Below are 15,323 nucleotides of genomic sequence, written 5' to 3'. Positions count from 1 at the left end.
CGATGTTTTCAGGGTATCTTTCCATTCTATATCAACTCATTCTATCTTCCACATCTTACCGACTCCTACTTTCTACACTTTGCTAAGCGGATCTTCTTTTATCTACTTCACATTTACTTCCACTACCTACTACATCTACTTCGATTGAATTAGTATTTCTCAAAGTTACAATGGGCTTCGCTTTGAAGAGGCCTGATGATGCCGTGGGCTCTGCTGCCCCGGCTATTCTCATCGGATTGTTCGTTGCATTCGGTGGTGTTCTTTTCGGGTATGTGTCGACTCGATCTTGTTCCACTTTTCAAGTCTAACAATTGTCTAGATATGACACAGGTACCATCAGCGGTATTCTCGCTATGAAGTACTGGCGTGAGACCTTCTCAACCGGCTACGTCAACCCCAAAGATGGCATTCTCGATGTTACCTCCTCTCAATCCTCCATGATCGTCTCTCTCCTCTCCGCTGGTACCTTCTTCGGTGCCCTCTTCGCCGCCCCCATTGCCGACAAGTTCGGTCGTCGCCTGGGTATGATTATGGAGAGCTTCGTCTTTGTCTTCGGTGTCATTCTTCAAACAGTTGCCACTTCCATCCCTCTTTTCGTTGCTGGTCGTTTCTTCGCCGGTCTGGGCGTTGGTCTCCTCTCTGCCACCATCCCCCTGTACCAGTCCGAGACCTCCCCCAAGTGGATCCGTGGAACAATCGTCGGTGCTTACCAGCTGGCTATCACCTTCGGTCTTCTCCTCGCTGCCATCGTCAACAACTCCACCAAGGACCGCATGGACACTGGCTGCTACCGCATTCCCGTCGCGCTCCAGTTTGCCTGGGCCATCATCCTCGTCGTCGGCATGATCCTGCTCCCCGAAACTCCCCGTTTCCTCATCAAACAAGACCGCTACGAAGAGGCCACTAAGTCTCTCGCCCGTCTCCGCCGCATGGACGTCAACGACCCCTCCGTTGTTGCCGAGCTCGCTGAGATCCAGGCCAACCACGAATTCGAAATGCGCCTTGGAGCAGCCACCTACCTTGAGATCTTCAAGGGAACTCTCGGCAAGCGTCTCGCAACCGGTTGCGCAGTCCAAGGTCTACAGCAGCTCGCCGGTGTCAACTTCATCTTCTACTACGGCACCACCTTTTTCCAGAACTCCGGCATCCAGAACTCCTTCGTGATCACCCTCATCACAAACATCATCAACGTCCTCTCCACCTTCCCCGGTCTGTACATGGTTGAGAAGTGGGGCCGTCGTCCTCTCCTTCTGTTCGGTGCAGTCGGCATGTGTGTCTCTCAACTCATCGTCGCCATCGTCGGCACAGCCGTCGACTCCGACGTCTCGAACAAGGTGCTCATCGCCTTCGTCTGCATTTACATCTTCTTCTTCGCCAGTTCCTGGGGTCCCGTCGCCTGGGTCGTCACTGGTGAACTGTTCCCTCTCAAGGCCCGCGCCAAGTGTCTCTCCATCACCACTGCCACCAACTGGCTCCTCAACTGGGCTATTGCCTACGCCACCCCTTACATGGTGAACAGCGGTCCTGGCAACGCCAACCTCCAGTCCAAGGTCTTCTTCATCTGGGGCGGTTTCTGCTTCATCTGCGCTATCTTCGTTTACACCTGTATCTACGAGACCAAGGGTTTGTCCCTTGAGCAGGTCGATGAGCTTTACGCCAAGGTTCCCCGTGCCTGGAACTCTGTTGGATGGGTTCCTTCCGTCCACTACACTGATGTTCGTGACGTTGCTGGTGAGAAGTCTGGCGATCTTGCTCAGCTTGAGATTGATGCTGGCGAGAAGCGCGCTGAGGGTGCTACCCACCTTGAGAGCGTTGGTGCTAAGGCTGATGTCTGATTGATTTTATACCATGGATGTTTAATGATTTTACCTCTGTTTCATACTCTGCATGTGTTTTGAGCGTTGCTTTTACTTGATATGTCCGTGTGCTGGATAGTTACGTTTCTTTGTCATATCTACTCTTTTCTGCTATAATACTAGAATATATTATGAATTTATTATAACACCTTTTCCAATCCTTTTATAAATCAGTTGGGGACTAGATTCTATAGAGAAGATAAGTGAAGTATATGAAATTTGGATTTTTCAAGTGGCCAGTCTTTAACAATGTATATATAAATTGAACGCTCGCCATGTAACAAAATAATGATTTGTAGGAGACCTAGCATTAAAATTATCTATATTATTTGAAGCGCGCCTTCGAGGCCACCATGCGGCCTTGCACCCGCATGAGCCCAAATAGTAGCCTCGATGCGGGCGCGCTGCTCCTTTTCGTGGCGCGTCGTGTTATCCTTGAAGACAGCATCCATCTCTTCCAAGGTACGTGCATTCGTCTCGGGGACATTTATCCAGGTCTACACAAAGGATAGGGTAGAGAATCACTTCATTGCAGTAGGCTGCCTCAGACCGGATATCCACCCACTCTTGTAGTACACGGGGATCGGTGGCGTCTACGCCATGAAGCTTGCAGAGAACATGGAGGGCTTCTTCATCTCTGCCTCGACCCGCGAGCCAACGAGGTGAATCTGGTAGGAATGGGATACCGGCGCGGAGGAAGAGAGCTGGGATGATCTGGGATGGTGAGCGAGGACTTTGCCAAGAGGAAAGAGGGAGCCGTACCTGGATAAAGAAAGGGAGTCGCCGCGCCCATTCACAAGGAATGAATTGTGTGGCGTAGGTAACATAGAAAGAAATTCACAATAACCGTGACAACAGAAAGTTCTCGCAAGACCAGCAGGGTACCACGAATCTTAGAGGGAGCGATCTCGGAAATATACAAGGGTGCAACCATGGCCAGCATGCCAACACCGATATCACCCACAAAGCGAGTGCCGAGAAGCATTTCGAAACTCATAGCTCCAGTTTGGAGAGTGGAGCCGAAGACATAAACCCCTACAGCAACGAAGATAGACCATTTTCGTGAAAGTGTCCTCGAGCCATCCTTGATTCATCGCACCGATAGATGCTCCTAACTCATGGCTGTGAAAATACCCTTATGAAAGCCGGCTCCTGATGCGTCGGCTGCGACTTCGGACAATTGTTAGAGTAAACGTTCCATGGTGAGCAGTACAGATACGACGCCTTGGTCGTAGCCGAACATTGCTCCGCCAATTGTTGCAAAGGCCGCACATGTTGCTACATACTTATTGGTTAGGAGAGCCTTGAGACCTGATTCATTGAGTCGTTAGAATAAAGTTTCAATTGCTGAACATAGAGAATAGTAGGAATTCCGGATGCACCGTACGGTTGACGTTCTTGCTCTGGATCCGGTATTAGTGTAGAAGGGTCTGCCTTCCAACTTGACTCGACATGTTCTATTTGTGGTGATGTTTTTTTGTCCATAATTCTTATTCGCACTCCGTATAGCTCTGTAAAATAAAGTCCAATAAATATGCAAGTCTTGAGGAATAAGGATATAACAAGTAAATGGCTATCGAAACCATCAGAGAACTGACAACAGGGAAGCATACAGCGTGGATTTCTTTCAGTTATATACCTAGGTAACAACATGTTAACATCTCAAGTTAGCTTTATCGAATCCCTACACCAACTAAATTGAAAGTAATTGGCAACCGGTTTGTTCCTACAGAAGACCAAGTGGTTGACACTAATCCCCAAGCTTGACGACATCGGACCCACCAATGTGGGATGGCGCGGGGAAGATACACCAACAGACCGCGGGGCCCCAGGATGACACCGACTAGGACACCATTCTCCGGCTCGGGAACCAATTTGCAGGCTTCCAGCTATCATGCTACCGTCGCCGAAGCAACGAACCTCAGAAACCGCCGACAACGAAAAATGTTGTCTCTCCCGGGACCTATATCTACACTGGACCAACAAAACATTTCGGCGTAAGCAGGGCGTAAAAAAGCTTCACAGGCGTGGAACGTTGGATCCTTCTGATCCACCCAGGACTCAGGAGTGTTTGTGATTCAATACTGTCGCCGTTTTTTTTCACTACCAGTAAAAGGTCTGCCACTTCGTTATTAAGCGCATCAGGTAAACCATTGTTCATTCAACGTATATATCGAACGCCTTGCATGTATGCACAGCCATTTGGCTACGGTAATGAAACTTCCGAGGGTAAGCGAAGGACCCATGATCGACCGCTGAACCTAATCGGCGGTAAAGCAAATTATGTGGGCAGTTCCGAGGGTGATTTTGGATTCAAGAGTTTCGCGAAGCTGGGTATTACTAGCGGCGTTTTAGCCCCACGACGCACGACGGCAGACCCCGATGACGGGGCAACATAACGCGAGAAAGCGTACATAGATGCGTGACTTGATAGAGTGATTTTGCGTGAACCCCTTTTGCTTTTGGCTTATCATCTATCTATCTTGTGGCGATGATAAGCGATAAGCCATAAGATAGGCGTTTGATAAACGAACAGAATTGCGACCAACATGTATAACAAATTGGAGGTCTTATCATCAACCATCACACCGCCAGGGATTCATCACGTGTCAATATAATATGACAAAATATACATATGTAAGGTCCGTGGCTACTGCCAACGAGGATACGAGGGGTTAGCGAGGGATGAATCTCAGCCCCTAAGAGGGCTTTCACAGAGGATTATTTTCCAGAACCGTGACCCTAGTATTTCTCAAGAAATCAAGACGACATGAAATTTGGAAGAAATTTGCGGAGAGATCGAGTGCCAGTATGGGTAAACAACTATCTTGATTATCATGGGCTCAGAGAGCGGATCAGGCTCTTCAATGTGGGCTGCGACTCAACATCGAATGTAACTGGTTAGTGGGCGCAACTTTGAAACACATATTGGAATTTTAGCTTCATGAGCTGATGTGCAAATCAGCTTTACTCGATCATTTCATTCGTGAAATCAACAATGTGCAAGTATTCTTTGACAAAGTTTACTCGACAATTTGGAACGAAGTCTCGGTTATCTCCATGAGCTCACGGTTTCTTGATGAAACCGGCTGGGAACTGGCAGATGAGGCTGAATTGAACTTTCATCTTGAAGCACTGGTTCAATGTTTCGTTGCTTTTACAAGGCTGCGATCATTTGGGGTCGTGAATTCTCGGGGATTCGAAAGGCTCTGGGAAAAGCTTGAACATCTAAACTCTCACCATAGTGCAGCGATGCTCGATGAGCCCAAGTTGAAATTATCTACGGTGCAATTCTCATGTCAAACCGAACTCCTCTACAATCTAGGGCGTCTAAGAAGGTCGATCACAAAGATCGCACAAATCTTATCTTGCAAATCTTTCACATCCCAACGTTGTTTGATCCTGCATGGGTTTGCTCCAAAATCTTGCTTTATGGTGGGTAGTATTGATGATTTTCATCTGAAAATCCGCGATGACAATCCTGCTGCTTTGAAGAAGGCTTTTCGAGATCTTGAAGTCACATCTGGAGTGGAGGGGTGGCGATACCAGGAGCTTTTGTCTGCATTGATACAACTTTCGATAATATATGGCTCTGGAGCGTGTCTCAAAATGCTTCTCCAAATGTTACGGTCGTTCCAGAGTGACGAGGAATTTACTCAGGTCTACCTTTCTTCGGCGATAAACAAGATTATCATCAGGATCGGCCACCAGAGGACCTTTACCAAATCCCTTGACCGAATATCAAGCTGCTTCCCTGAAAGGATTGTTCCCGTACTAGGTGATAATATGTTGCCTCTTCTGATAGACATTGTGTCCACTTTCCAGGCCAATATTCAAACATCACTCTTTACACAAGATACTATGTGCAAAAGTACAACCTTTCACTATGTCGCTCAATATGGGCTCCAAGATGTGTGCCAGCTTCTTTTGGGCCACATGCAAGATGGAGAAGCTCATCGACGCCTCTCATTTGCTGAATCGATTCTGCTGGAAGACCATTTTGGTAACAATCCTCTAAGTGTTGCTCTATCATACGGCTTTGAAGAAGTATCAAGGGGCTTCATTGAGTTTCTACACCACAATGGCGGTCATGACAGTCATATTTGGAGATCAGTGTCAAGATCCCTCCTTGCTGTTACTGTCAGCGGTACTAACCCAAATTCGGAATTCTTGAGATACCTTTCCGCCGTAAAGTCGGACGTAAACCATCAAGGGTTCGCCGGGGAGACCGGCCTTTACATGGCGGCAAGCTATGGAGATACGGAATTAGTGGAATGCCTCTTGGATCTGGGCGCTAGCACTGCGGTAGCCGAGAAAGCCAATGGTTGGACACCTTTAATTGCTGCTTCGGTGGAGGGGCACATGGATGTTGTTGAAATTCTTCTTCAGGCCGGTGCTAGCGTGGGACATAAAGATCATCGGGGCTGGACTGCACTAGACCACGCCGCTTTCCGGGGTCACATTAGACTGTCACGGACATTGAGACAGTCGGTATCCCCCGGCACTGCTTATTACACGCCGTCTAATCTAGAGGCTTCACCTACTGCCTCTCGGAAAATTCCGATTGTGACGAGTCAATGTCTGATTCTCGTCAATCTGGGGTCTTTTGATTCAAAGAAAAGTGTTGATCCTACTAGCCGCAGTCCTTATCATTTTAACGATGAGTCGATTGCGGAATCTGAGGCCGAGTTGTCAATTCAAATCTCGCTCATAGGCAGTCAGGGACCGGCCTATACTGTTGAGTTGCCTATATTAGAGGATATGACGAACAAGCCGTGGGCGTTCTATACAAATGATCTTGGCAATGCCATATTAATGTTCAAAATCAACCGCAAAAGCGTAACCGCAGACAAACTCGAGCGATATGAACACATTGGCAGCGCTGTTGCACTTGTGGACAATCTCAAGCAGGCCTTGGGATCAACCAGAGAGAGTCTCATTCGAGACTACACAATACCTATTCTGTCAATGGGGTCTCATGAGAACATCGGGGCTCTTGCTTTCAGTTTTCTTGTGGTGAAGCCCTTCACACAGCCAAATTTCTCTCTACCAGCAAGAGATACGCTCCTGAAAAATGGCGGACGAACCAAAATTGTGGGACACCGAGGTATACTTCCATTGCCTATTGTTGGAAACATGTGCTGATCCAGGAAAGGCTTCGGCCAAAATAAATCAAGTTCAAGGAACCTGTCAATTGGAGAGAACACAATACAGGTAATAAATCTTTATTTGGAACCCTTTCTGCTGGCCTAACGAGACTATAGTCATTTCTCACGGCCATGGATTTAGGTGCAGATTGGGTAGAGGTAAGTTAAAAAACAAACTCCTCTAAGAATCTCTGACTAATAATGGCACAGCTCGGTAAGAAAGGAAAAACACTATTCGAACTCCATTAACTGATTGCAGATGTTCAATTGACAAAGGATCACATACCTGTTGTATATCATGACTTTCTTGTTAGCGAAACAGGAACAGATGCATGGATGCATAATTTAAGTCTTGAACAGGTATGTATACCCATTCGCTCAAAATGATTGGTATTAATTTGAATCGTTAGTATATGCATATCAGCAACTCTCAATCAAAACCGCAAAGACCGTCTGTAATAGATGTTTCCCCACGAAAGCCGCGATCGTATTCTCTGGATGCAAGCAATGATTACAGACCCATGCATCTCACAGAGCAATTGAAGCAAACTTTCGAGTTCAAACAAAAGGGGTTCAAGGGCAACATTAGAGGGAAAGTCATTCAACAGTCATTTCTGACATTACATGAACTCCTTTCTCAAACTTCCGACTCCATGGCCCTTAACATAGAAATTAGTAAGAGAACCTCTGATATCCTGCTATTTCTGTCTTTTTGTATCCTTCTTAACCGAATTCCTTTACTAGAGTACCCTATGCTATTTGAAGCTGCCGTTGATTGGAAATCAGACATAATCGCTATTGAAGTGAATTTATTCGTGGACACCATCCTGTCGAGCATTCTCTCACATCCGACATGCCGCGGTCGTCCCATCATGCTCTCCTCCTTCAATCCGGAGGTTTGCATACTTTTATCCCTCAAACAAGATTTATTTCCGATATTGTTTCTCAATGATTCTGGGAATTATCACACAGGCGACGTGAGGGCATCAAGTTTGCAGCAAGCAATAAATTTCGCAACAAGTTGGGGGCTTGATGGAATTGGCATGGCTTCGGAACCATTTGTGTTCGCACCAATGCTGATTGGGGTCGCAAAAGGAAGAGGTTTAGTGACAGCCAGCTATGGTATTCTGAACGATGACCCCGAATGCGCTAAGGTTAGTACCGTCCTCATTCATTTTTTATCTTCCGTCTCATGTCCGAAATGACACAATAACATCCCTTTACTGACTGTATCCCATTAGATTCAAGCTGCCGCGGGTTTGGACCAAATTATTGTTGATTTAGTTCGGTTGATTTCCCAAGCTCTAGATAGTCTCTAACAATTAAGCTTGACTAACTAGATACATCCAGTAGTGTCATAAAGACTGGAACCGATTTTTATCATCAGGTGGCTATTGTAACCTTGGAATCTCATCTCAACCTTCTGTGTTAGGTATCATAATATGTATCCTGTCGATAGGGTTCAACGAGTAACAATGATCATCAAGAATATTTACATGTAGTGAAAATGAAATACTACCTACGTACTTGATTTCCTCTGCCACTTCTTGGCGTTCCCTTTCCGCTTTAGTGCTCAGGCCTTGCCGCTTTTTGCTCACTGAGTACAACTGAGCACGCCCATGAATATTACATAAGCATCAGATTCGCTCACTGAGCATGATCTGATCGTTACATAAGCTGGATGACTCGCTCACTGAGCGAGACCTGAGCGCTCCGATTGGCTCACTGAGCAGTCTGAACTTACTCACCGAGCGTGACCTGAGCAGCCTGATCCACTTACTGAGCACGAGAGCAAAACGCGGGAGCAGCTAAGTCAGCAGCTCACCTCAATAAAACGCACCACGCTAGCCCCATCCAAATGCAGTTGTTCACGAGAACTCTTGACCGTTGTCCCCTCAACGAAAGGCTGGCGTCATCAATTTGTCGGTCGATCCTGGTTGTTTCGCCTCCAGCTGGGAGGCAAATTGGTAGTGGGGCTACGTTCATTGGGTTTACTATTCTGTGGCTATGCCACTATTCAACTCGCCGAGCCTTGCATCCACGATACTGTCTCTACATAGTTGCGGAAAATATCCAACCCTCAAATTTTGGTTCTACAATATCTAGGAATATCTCAGAAAACCCCAATTGGATAGTTTGTAAATTCATTGTTTTGTTTTGTTTGGAGTATATCTCGCTTGAATAACAACAGATTATTGCTCTTGCTGCTTGCCGCTTGCTCCTAGGAATACGACTCAGCTCTAGCGATGGACATCCGCAAAAATATTCTAGACCCATCGATCATGCCTACTGGATGATCTACCCGCCCATGGCGAAATTTGCGGCCCCTCATTGGCCTAACGCATTCTAAAGAAAATACCTCATTCTAGCTAAAGTCTGATAGGACTTCCTAGGAGCTCTCAGACCTTTCGCGCTAAATTGGTGAGATGATATAGATCCCAGGAGCTTAACTGCTGGTACCCATTCGTGAGAGTTGTGACTGCTGACGCTGAGAGTCAAAGTATATAAAAGAAACACTAATCCCTCCTAGAGCGAACATATCCAAGTTTCAAGAATTCCTCCTCAAGGTCTCATGAAGACTGCTCATAAGTTCAAGCGACCGTCGGCATTCCGGGTCTGTCTCTTTCCAGCCCCTCAGCCAGAGCAAAAGCCTAACCATTATGCAGATTTTCTGATGCTGCAAAGCAAACCGACAACCTGGTCGATATCCAATTATTCCATCCGATGAGAGTTGCAAGACCGTTTCCTGCATATTACCGAGCTCTGAGTTTGTCATATAGGGCCAAGACCTAATGGCAAGAAGTAAGTGACTCTCACTATTTTACCAGGGGGGTTGCGAGAATTTGCAGGGGGCCTGTGGCTGACTGAATTTAGTAGCATAAAATCCACTGAGATCCGAGAGAGAACAGATCCTAGCTTGGTTTCTCGGTCTGATTACACGTACTAAAACCCAATTTACTTACACATGCTCTTTCTTTCATTTACCCAAACGCAAATGGTGTGCTTCCCCCGATTGAGCTGGATCAACGATAGCCCCTTCCATGCATGTGAGCTTGATCCGCGACGTCCGTGCTTCATCAATTGCTAGACATCGACATAGACCAATGGCTGTGAGATATCTGAGTCCTTCACGAACTTGGTCTAAATGTTACTTATTTAGATGAGATTTATATGGTACGATAGTACTCCTTCAGAAACTCAGAAGGTCCCAGGTGCAGTACGGCACCTGAAAGGGACACTTTGAAGATGCCACGAATACGCATGAAGATGAGTCCTCTACCCTTCTATCACTGATGAGCACGATTCTAGTCAGACTACATGTTATTGGTCATGCCACAATAATCGAGAGCCTCGTTTGCCAGGGTTCAGTCTGTATCATTTCACTCTGACTTATGGGCATCATATTTCCCCCTGGCCCTAGCTTGTCCGACCATACTTCTTCCTGTCGTAGGACTCAAAAGCCTTCAATCGAGTCATGATATTCGAGAAAACAAGAAGATGTCATCTATTGGAGCGAAGACGTGGCATCCTGGTTTGTTAACTTCAGACTTGACAGACAATCAAAAGGCCGTATTCTACCCACTGCCCCTCGGAGTTCCAGCTTCATATTGCAGACCTGTTTAAAAGTCTCTACGACTGTCAGGGTACCGCTATTTATCCTATTATATTGCATATTTTTGCCAGATCGATGCTGTTGGATTACACGTGACAAGTTTAGACTGTTGTGATTTGCGGCTCGTGCAGATCAGGACCCAGCTGCATTCCGAAGATAATTCTGCATTAATATATAGGAAGAAACGGGCTCATTGAGAACCAGCTAGAACTTAGAAAATCGAATTCGCAAAAGTGCAATTACGCCTTGTGACGCGGTTGATAATAGCCTGGCCATTTTGGTAATCAGCTTAGTCAGTGATGTTCTGGGCTCGTATTCAATATAATTTCACAGTATTTATCGGTGTAAGGTAATTACAGGGCGTTTGGTCCAGCCTGCACAGCCACCGATTTGAGACAAATCAGCCACAATGCTGCGAGCACTGTAATAACAGAGTTACATAAAACAGGTATGATCCTGTATGATACCATTATCGTGTGGGGCAATCGTTACTTATATATATTCCTTTCGGCCTACGTGGTAACACCGACTTTATATTACTTACTCATGGAGAGGCCATCTAACAAATATTGACTCATGAAACTGTCTTGACGAACCTTGCTTCCGAGGGCTTTTCAGGCTGTTTAGATGTCAATGTCATACCCGAGTGCTCGTCCGGAGTAACCTAGGAACAAGGGCGTTTTTTCTTCTTGCTCGCAGGACCGTTCAAACTTCACACGTACTGCCAGAGATCGAGCATATATATTAGCTTGGGTGTTTGATCGCTGACCAAGCATTGTGCTTTTTTGGCCAGCTGGCGTAGTGGTACAACCCAAGCACCCGCGATCCGTCACACGTACTCCCAGGAGTCTGATGCTCACAACACATTGATATCTAAGCGACACTTCAGTTGCATGCGAGGAAAGAATGCTACAAAACCGACATTAAGTATAATGATTAGAGACAATGCAGTCTGTACGCATCTGGACTCCAGATGTAACTTGACATGAAAGAGCGGCGAAATATATCATTAATCCAAACATTTGTATCCGATCAAGACTTGTGCGAATCATTGGTGAGGGTATTCGGGCTTTTGAATGAGCATGACTACCCAATCATTGCGAGTCGACGGGTTCATTGGTACACTGTAAGATATTACGCGCGGTTGGAGTTGTACTTGATGTGAGGTTCCTGTCATGATAGCCAGCTGATCTGGTAAGGCTACCGAGCCTCGAAATTTTACACAGATAACAACCGTCTCTGCAGAAGGATAAAAGACCCTCTTTTCCTGGTGAAGGGCAATGACTCGATTTATGGTAGATTGGACATTGGCGTCATCGGCAAAGGGGCAGATGGGGACTACGGGATTCGAGTGGACCATCTCTCGGACGTCTCCATTATCCCCGAGTTTGATGACCTGGTTTCCTTATCCTGGAGGAAACGTGTCACGCAGGCTGATGAGGACGCCTCTTCCCAAAAGGCGAAGGAGAGTGAGCCTTTTGATCAGGGTGATCATTGTTCGACAATACAATAGTAAGCTGAAAAAAAATTGCTGTGTCTAAGAGGGGATGCTATTGTACTGTACATAAGAGTAACTCCAGCTATTCGAAGACTTTGGGGATCCATGCCTCACCAGAATTGCTCGTGATAGCGCAGCTCAACTGTGACCTTTCCTTTTTGAAAAGCTACCGCTTTGATGCAGCGTTGAGAGATGTTGAACATGTCTTGCAAGTATCAGAGCTACTGTATCAGAAAAGGCTCTTTCAGGAGGTCTCAAGAAATATACAGCTCGAAGCAGTAGCTAGACCACTGGCTGGCCATTTGGTTCAAACTGACTGTCATTTCCATGTCATGCTGATATTTTTGAAGGCTCTAGGCCCTAGGAGGTCTGTCTTTGTAAAGTGCTGTTAGCAGTTCGCTTCTACCTGCTACCCTTTTACTCTTCTTTTGTTATTGTCCCTCTCTTTTCTGCTGCTTATGTGACTCCGTTCTGCTGAAGATTTCCCCAACCCTCCACAATATAGCAACGACTTCGTCAACGCTCTAGATGATACGTGTTATGATACTTATAGTGGCGACCTTTATTGCCTTCCATACCAGAAACACTGAGATGATCTATCGAACCCTAATCACATGACCATCTAATCCTGACGCGATATAGCGTGAATAACAAGTTCTTTACGACATCAGTAATTATACAAGGTCCTTTCATATCACCAGTATAAAAGATACAGCCTATGAAAGCCCAGATGGGGAAGGAAGGGCTTCATGTAAATCCAGCAAACATCCCCATCATTTGTATCTCATGGACTCATTCTTTTATTTTGTTTGACCCGCCCCCACGCGACTCAATGACATGTGCAAACAATCGGCTCTGTGAACGAACTCTAGAGTGATGAAGCTAAACAAAAGATAATTTTATTAACTACTTTATTTATGGCCTCTTCTGTTTGCTCGCAGCATATCGAATCCTCTCCGCAGTTTAGTCTCTCTTTCTTTTCTTTCCTCACGCAATACAAGACTTTTCCAGAGAGCCTATCCTTCTGCAGCCTCCCATATCCTCTTATTCTCACATATATACCTTGGGAAATGGTCGGCAAATAATATACATATAGTCATCCTCCAAGTTAGTCTTGCCACAGTGTCAACTGCCGCAATCTCACGTTAACCGTTCCCTGAGATCATGTTTTAGGACAAAGTAATAATCCAAACAGAACTGGTCCGATTCTTCACTAGGCCGTACTAGATCATCGAAAGGGACGAACCAAAATTGGGGCACACGTATAGAAAGTGAACACTCCACAGGCTGACTTTCAACACGCTTTAGGTCTTTCCACCAGAACCAGTTACTTTGCTTGTGTTGTATGATTTCGTCAGTGATGTCAAATGCATCGTTGAATACTCGTCCTCTGGCAGCCGACCTCCATTGATGACTTCGATAAGCTTTCCATGCTTCCGACGCTGGCTGACTTAGTTTAAGTAACACGTCCTTTTCAAGCTCTCTCATTCCAGGTTGGAATCCATACCCATCACTCGACAACAGATATTTGAGCAAATATAGGGAAACTTTCTTTCTCTCATTATCCTTTCCTATGCCATCCGTAAACAAGGACAGAATGTCAAATGGTGTCAAAAACGACTGAAGACGTTGGTGAAAAGACATCCAGTTGTCGAGAAATATATCGTGGCCATCCATGATATCGGACTTTTGACTGTTATCTACCCAGTCTAGGTGTTCCATAGGCGTATCGAAAACTTTGAGGAGAAGAAAGTTGGACGCATAATCGAACAGTTCAAGACTTTCAAAGCTCTCTTGTAAGGTGCAGCCGGAATCTCGACGCCATATGTCCATGATTTTGTTATGTAAACTGCCTGTAACATCGGATTCGTCGGATTCTGGAAGGATTGCGTGCAATTGCAGCGCTTTCGTGCCTAGGGTGCGAGCCATTACAGCGCGATAAAACCTCTCTGGAGAAACTGTCGTCCCTTCGGAGCTCTCTAGCAATGGAAAAAGGCCAGTGCCAATCTGGTATTTACAGTCTGCGTAGCAGGCCACCTGATACTTCTCTCTCTCTTCCCGAGGGAGATGTTCAGTGCTGTGATATGATAATGCGTGCCTGTACTCATTGATGTGGAAGATGTAGTTGCCTCTTCACTGATTTGCTTGCTTCCACCATAGGCGGATTCGTCGGAGATAAAGGTCGATCGTCTCTATGGACTCAGTTGTGGCCGAGAAGATGTGATCATAGTAAATGCAGTGATTAGGCAGACTTGGATCTTTGAGCGTGATATCTTCGTATTTGCCATGCATTACGTCGGCCAAGTAACATAGCGGGGCATCGTATTTATGATATTCTGAGGCACGCTGATGTATGTTTAGTATCGTACTTGCATAGCTGAAATCGGCATAGAGACAGAGAGTTGATCATACGATGACAGACCACGCAATATGATTTTTCCAGTTTGTGAAGAAGCTGTCAAGATTTTTGCAAGTTATTGCGAGGCATAAAGGTTCGTCAAGGTTTGAGAGGTTTCCGAAAATGAGCAGCAATAATTCAGGGGGTAGAGACAGAATATGTCTTCCATAAGAGTTCATTCTTTCGGCCAAAAAGAGTCAGACAGCACAAAATAGAAGCTCTCTGATGCGGTTTTGGATGCGGCAGTATAGTAGGTTATAGAGCGTGCCAGCCGAAAAGCAACTGAGAGATTCACAGGCGACGAAGGACTGATTGCCGTTTCGACCAACGTTCGGCATGTTTGCTGGGTTTGCATCGAGCCCTTCCCCATCTGGACTTTCATAGGCTGTATCTTTCATACTGGTGTTATGAAAAGACCTTGCATAATTACTGAGGTGGTAAAGAACTTGTTATTCACGCTATATCGCATCAGGATTAGATGGTCATGTGATTAGGGTTCGATAGATCATCTCAGTGTTTCTGGTATGGAAGGCAATAAAGGTCGCCACTATAGCAAATCCCTGAACACACCAACCCAACGTGGCTGGAAGGTGGAAGGTAAGATTTGCGGAGTGTGAATGCTGAGGGCTGGTAATCAAAAATGTTTATTAATCCAAGGGGTAGTCAATCCGGTCAATTAATTTCTAGACAAACAGATATTTTCTCCATCGGTCAGGCTTGACAATTCGAAGTATCTGGTCATATTTGAGATCCTATACTATTTAGGGTGTAAATTGAGTAAACACAAACAACTGTTTACTTCAAACCTCGG

General features: G+C 45.8%; 5 protein-coding genes across 5 annotated transcripts; 4 read left to right on the top strand and 1 right to left on the bottom strand.

Moving 5' to 3' along the window:
* Positions 1–170: 170 nt before the first annotated feature.
* Positions 171–1,835, top strand: N7529_007141 (sugar porter family MFS transporter; the record flags this gene model as incomplete). Its single annotated transcript, XM_057242668.1, has 2 exons — positions 171–268; positions 320–1,835. 2 exons carry the CDS (start codon positions 171–173, stop codon positions 1,833–1,835), a joined length of 1,614 nt encoding a protein of 537 aa, XP_057098027.1.
* Positions 1,836–4,042: 2,207 nt separating this feature from the next.
* N7529_007140 (uncharacterized protein) lies at positions 4,043–4,255 on the top strand (the record flags this gene model as incomplete). Its single annotated transcript, XM_057242667.1, has 1 exon — positions 4,043–4,255. One exon carries the CDS (start codon positions 4,043–4,045, stop codon positions 4,253–4,255), a length of 213 nt encoding a protein of 70 aa, XP_057098026.1.
* A 1,537-nt stretch (positions 4,256–5,792) lies between these two features.
* On the top strand, positions 5,793–8,157 carry N7529_007139 (uncharacterized protein; the record flags this gene model as incomplete). The annotated part of the gene is made up of 5 exons (XM_057242666.1): positions 5,793–6,950; positions 7,121–7,162; positions 7,214–7,217; positions 7,263–7,363; positions 7,414–8,157. Coding segments are annotated over 5 exons (2,049 nt in total), but the record flags the coding sequence as incomplete, so codon positions are not given.
* A 3,541-nt stretch (positions 8,158–11,698) lies between these two features.
* Positions 11,699–12,129, top strand: N7529_007138 (uncharacterized protein; the record flags this gene model as incomplete). The annotated part of the gene is made up of 2 exons (XM_057242665.1): positions 11,699–11,742; positions 11,862–12,129. The coding sequence occupies 2 exons, from the start codon at positions 11,699–11,701 to the stop codon at positions 12,127–12,129; spliced, it is 312 nt and encodes a 103-aa protein (XP_057098024.1).
* Positions 12,130–13,418: 1,289 nt separating this feature from the next.
* On the bottom strand, positions 13,419–14,043 carry N7529_007137 (uncharacterized protein; the record flags this gene model as incomplete). Its single annotated transcript, XM_057242664.1, is given in 2 exon segments — positions 13,419–13,560; positions 13,580–14,043. 2 exon segments carry the CDS (start codon positions 14,041–14,043, stop codon positions 13,419–13,421), a joined length of 606 nt encoding a protein of 201 aa, XP_057098023.1.
* Positions 14,044–15,323: the final 1,280 nt, after the last annotated feature.

This window comes from Penicillium soppii (genome assembly GCF_028829465.1).
Source record: "Penicillium soppii strain IBT 18220 chromosome Unknown utg000005l, whole genome shotgun sequence".
NCBI lineage: Eukaryota > Fungi > Ascomycota > Eurotiomycetes > Eurotiales > Aspergillaceae > Penicillium > Penicillium soppii.
The sequence above is the reverse complement of the archived record's forward strand: the minus strand, read 5'-3'. Positions and strand labels throughout refer to the sequence as shown.